Source organism: Prunus avium, chromosome 6 (genome assembly GCF_965620075.1).
Source record: "Prunus avium chromosome 6, drPruAviu1.hap1.1, whole genome shotgun sequence".
Lineage (NCBI taxonomy): Eukaryota > Viridiplantae > Streptophyta > Magnoliopsida > Rosales > Rosaceae > Prunus > Prunus avium.
Window position 1 is genome coordinate 33,421,922 of NC_142289.1, and position 5,130 is coordinate 33,427,051.

Genomic DNA, 5,130 nt, shown 5'->3' on the forward strand with positions numbered 1-5,130 from the left:
GGACAAGACAAACAACAAATCAAAATTAATCAAATTCATGATTGGTTCAGTTTGATGTAAAAGAATCATTATTGGGTTGATTAGTTTGACTAGCTTGGGTAATGGAAGGAGCAACACAACACATCCACACCTAACAACAGCAAGATCAATCCTTGACTGCGGTAATTTTCCTTGTTAATTAAAATCAATCTTTTACTGACAGAATCTATCTTATTTTTAGTGATAGTTCTTCACATTGAAAGATTATATTCATACTTATTGAGGTGAATTAGTGACTTTTTTACCCAATACATAGTACCAAAGCCAGGATATATCTGCTTATTGTATAAACCAGTTGAAGGAGACAGTGCCAAGCTGAGTGATATATCTGACAAACAACAAAAGCATGTCTAAACAGAAAGCAATTGGGAAATTAGATAGTGGATTGATATGGCAAAGAAATTTATGCTTATATTTTGCAAGCCCCTCTCATGATGCTACCTTGCTAGCATCACATGGCTTATGCTTGCAAGAAAAGTCAAATATTTATAAGTTTATAATGAAATTTTAACCAAAGGTCTTGATTCTAATGTGTGTGGTTTAATTCTTTCTTTACCAATTGATGACTCCTTACAAATTCAACATGAGATTTCAATATGACTTTAATTTAAGCTACTATTTCCGACATATGTAGTGAGACGGTATTTTTATCAGCTTGCTTAAAATTCACTAATTTGGCTCTCTCTCTCTCTCTCTCTCTCTCTCACCAGGTGTTGGAGTTCCGCTTACAGTCACTTCACTTATATGAAGTACCAATAATAAGCACAGAGAAAGAGCTAGGGTTTTTTCCTCACTTATTCCACTTCAATGCCATCCAAGCCAAGCCTACATATACACAATTACTTTTACAACCCCATTGAGCCTTCTTCATTTTATTTTTATTTTATAATAATTGTTCATGATAAGCAAAAGGGGATTGCTGGGGTTGTTCCAAAGTTTATTAGGCAAAACTTTTACTTGCCCTCGTGTACGAGGGAGAACAGTATAGTCCAAAGCAAAGTGACAAAGCAAAATATAATAGAAAATTGGGACAAGGGCAAATTGCAAGAACTCTACAACTTTATTTACATCCATTTTTCCCATAAAAATAGCTAAAGTTGGAAAAGAATGGGCCAGCAACAAGTTAATGCTTAAAGCATATGCTTGGAAGATACTCTTACCACAAACCAAAACCTATTCCTCTAATTCCCTTTAAAGCTCGCAAAACCTCCCTTCACTCATTCCTCATCCATGGCCTCCATCTAGGTGTCCATTGCTGCTCTCCCCACCAAAGTTCCGATGGCAACGAGGACATGCAGCGGCGAGATCAGCGGTGACGAGGACGAGGACAAGGAGCATATAAATCATGGCCGTTGAAAGTTGTGGAACATGTTTGGTCATTGTATTGGGCAACTAAGTACTCTTTGGCAGAGCATCTAGGATGAGACGCTTATTATGGCTCAACAAATTAACCTCAGTTTAATTATAAGGTAGTTTTATAGTTACACAAGCTTTAATTTCCTTTGTTCATGTTGTCGAAGCTTTGGATGAAGAAACATTTATGTTCAAAGCTATATATGTTATGGTGAGTTTGAGAAATTTTCTTGCTTTATGCATTTCAGTAATGAGTTCATGAACAGCCTGAAGCTTAATGCAATTGATCACTTGGTCATCTTTTTTTAAAACCCAAAAAAAAAAAAAAAAAATCCCTATTATTTATCATAATTATGTGATTTTAATTATATGATAATTCCGTATTTATATGAAAATGATTCCCTGTACAACGTGTATGTTGTGTATTGGTGGACACACAGGCGAAGACAAATAGGTTAGGTTTGCAAAAGCGGATAAACTTCTGGTTACAGATAGCGATGGTTGGATTACTTATGAAAAGGGCTTCACGATGAATATGAAAATGTGGAAATATGAAAACGAAATAGATTCCGCAAATTCTTTGTGGAGCTTCTAGATTTTCCCTTCCGTAGGGTTTAAGCCATTGATTTGTGTAATGAGGAAAACCCGATGAACACCTAAAACACCTAAATGTCAGATACGCACAACATCCACAAATCTCGAATATATGCAATCATCCGCAAATCACATGTGCCTAATAGCACTAGTTTTTCAGGTTTCTGACTAACATAAGAAGAAATACGCAAAACTTATATGCTCTTTCATCTTTCCTACCTAAGTTCTTGTGATACTGATCAGCCCCAGTTACGATATATAACACAGTTCGCTCTCTTATTGTACCGAAGGTAGGTGGTAATGCGATTACATTTCTTTGCCAGGGGCCTCATGAGAGCTTAGCAAAATGAACATTTTTTTTCATGCCCTGTAAGCTCTTTGCTTGTGTAGGCCTGGAGTTGGTTTGTAAGTGCAATCAAGTGAACAAATTTCAACTAACACGGTGGGGTTCATACCAATAATTTTAGTTGAGCTTCCACATCCAGTTCTATACGTGATCATTTGCCCCACCGCAGTATATGAGTTAAAAATATAAAAACCTTGCAGGAACTATAACTAGTCCCACTGCAGTCTACATCAAATGCAAATGTCAGCTCACAATTACATTGCGAAATACCGCTTCTGAAGCTTTGAAATTTTGTGACAAAGTAAAAGATACATGCAAGGAAACCTCATACAAGTATGAGATCATGAAAGCCCAATTACAGACGTGTCGAGATAAAATCAAGCTTTCACAATCCTATGCTTAAGGGCCTTGATATTAGAAGCTGAACAACACTTATAAAAAACATCTACCCAAAGTCCTAAGCACATCCCTTAATCATTCAAATCACTAAACTAATTCACTTCCTAAGATCACTGGTTTGAAATAGTTTCAACACCTACAATGGCATAATCAGTCCAATGCTAGGCTCCAAAACAACATTCAAATGAAAAAAGTAAAGTCCCTTAAGCTGTTTCCTCAAGCTACGCTTGAACAGAAAACAATGGTGAAGCATGTACACCAAAAATAATATCAGGGTTCTGGGCATCAGTTCATCACTATTGGACTCTCTGCTATCAACATAAGCCGAACCAAAAGAAACTTGCTCTGTAAAACACTATTGTCCATTACACTAATACAGAGAGTTCAATATAAGCTTAAATTGCAGATTACTATTACTAACATAAACCAAGCTATAACATGAAATTAATCACACGATACCACAAGAAATGGTCACATGTAAGTTGGGGGCAAATGAAACTACTCAACACATGGGAACAAGAGGTCGAACAAAATTTTCCACATTACCATTTCTGCTCAATAACAAGTCACTTTAAAATTCATGGTTGCAAGAACATGACAGTCAATCACAACAAAACAAAACATAAAACTAATATCCTAGTACAAGAAACTTTTCAAACCAGCGTTGGTAAGAAAAAGGGTTCTCTTCTTTCGGCAAAACAAATTAAATAAAACCAAAATTTCACAAAAGATCCTAACGATGTGCTTGAGACTCTGCTCAATAAAAGAAACCAAGGACTTTGCCACCAACATTCTTTCTCCTAGCTTCTTCATGATCCATGATACCAGCAGATGTTGTCAGCACAATGTATCCAAACTGCAAATATTTATTCAATACATGAGCAAAAAACTAAAATAGGGTATGCTTCATAACCACTTGCAACACAAAATTCAAATGATAAAAGTTTTATCTGGTCAACCCACATATAATGAGCCCAAACACTCTCATAAAGCGATGAAGTTAGGAAAACAAACCTGTCTAGAAGGCAGAAGCCTAGCAGTCCAGCCTTCGATCTCCTTAACACCGACATCGAATCGAGGACTGATAACTCCACACTTGTTCAGCCTCCCATTGAGTTCAACCACAATCTTTCCAGCTCTGTGGTCATCAACATACTCAAACTCGCCAATATAACCTAAACAATTTCAAACCCAACAATCTCATCACACAAATTGTACCCAATACAAAACATACAATCGCAAAACACCCATGAATTTAGAAAATACGAACCGTGCTTTTGCATAACCAAAAGGAACTTGATGATGACCTTCGATGACGGCCTGATCATGACTTGTCGTTTCCCCCTCTTCTCGGCGTTGTACATGCTCTTCAGAGCGTCGTTCAAAACGCTGACGCGCACCATTTCTGCTAGTGCAAGCTGAACACAAAATCAACAACTGGTAGATCTGCAAGTGTATAAAAGAAACAAAAATTCAGAGTCAAAAATCACGGCTTTGGCCATTGGAAAGCTGTGAAACAATTCATACATTGTTAGAGTTGGGTGGAAAATGGGTTTACCTGCGAGCACGGATGGGGCGGCTGGCTGAGGACTTGGGAGAGCAGAGTCACTAGGGTTTTGCTTTTGAGGTGGTGTAGAGTGAAGAGCTTGAGCCTTCTTAATGTATGAATGCAGTTTTACGAAAAGGCCCTTTCCATGATGAAGCGAACTTTGGGTCGGGACAAGCCCATTACTACTTTGAGAATTGGGTCGGGGAATCGAACAGTAGGAGCCAACTATGTCTCTGTAATGGGTGGTTAGAGAAAAAAGGTCTAAATTTTAAATTTTGAATTTGGGTGTGTTGTATAGTTCGGGTGTCCAAAGATTAACTTTGGTGTAAACTCGTATTGGAAATTAAGAACTATTCAATAGTAAAATGTTAATGTTTGGGCTGAAGCAACTTTAGGCAATTAAACCCAACGATAACATCATCCAACGACTCAGAAAATTCCAGATGGTTTTCAACCAAAAAAAAAATCAACGGTCAAAATAAATATTTTAATTAATCTAAGATTTTTTATTGCAAATGATCCCTGAAGTTTGCGAAATTATCACCTTTCGTTCTTATAGTGTTTTTTTGTGACATTAATGGATCTTTTTTTAGAGAACCTCGACAGAACGAGGGAGACATTAATGGTCTTTAAGGTTACTATCTATGCATCAATTTGGTTTCATGCCTTTAGCTTCTGTCAAATTTTGTTGTTAAGTTGTTGACATGAAATATATATGAAGCCCGCACATCTAATGATATAGAACCACGGCGTTAAAAAATAAAATTTTAAAACTTAAAATCCATAAAAACAAAATTAAGTGTTTTTTGGAAAAACTACAGCCGCTCGCCCTCCCCTCAGTCTCAACCTT

The 5,130-nt window shown here is 36.9% G+C and overlaps 1 protein-coding gene across 1 annotated transcript; it reads right to left on the reverse strand.

Annotated features, from left to right (window-relative positions):
* Positions 1-3,254: 3,254 nt before the first annotated feature.
* LOC110762104 (Ribosomal protein S8 family protein) lies at positions 3,255-4,420 on the reverse strand. Its single transcript, XM_021964713.2, has 4 exons — positions 4,290-4,420; positions 4,002-4,177; positions 3,746-3,906; positions 3,255-3,587 (listed from the first exon to the last, which is right to left on the reverse strand). Exons 2-4 carry the CDS (start codon positions 4,132-4,134, stop codon positions 3,489-3,491), a joined length of 393 nt encoding a protein of 130 aa, XP_021820405.1. The 5' UTR covers positions 4,135-4,177; positions 4,290-4,420; the 3' UTR covers positions 3,255-3,488.
* Positions 4,421-5,130: the final 710 nt, after the last annotated feature.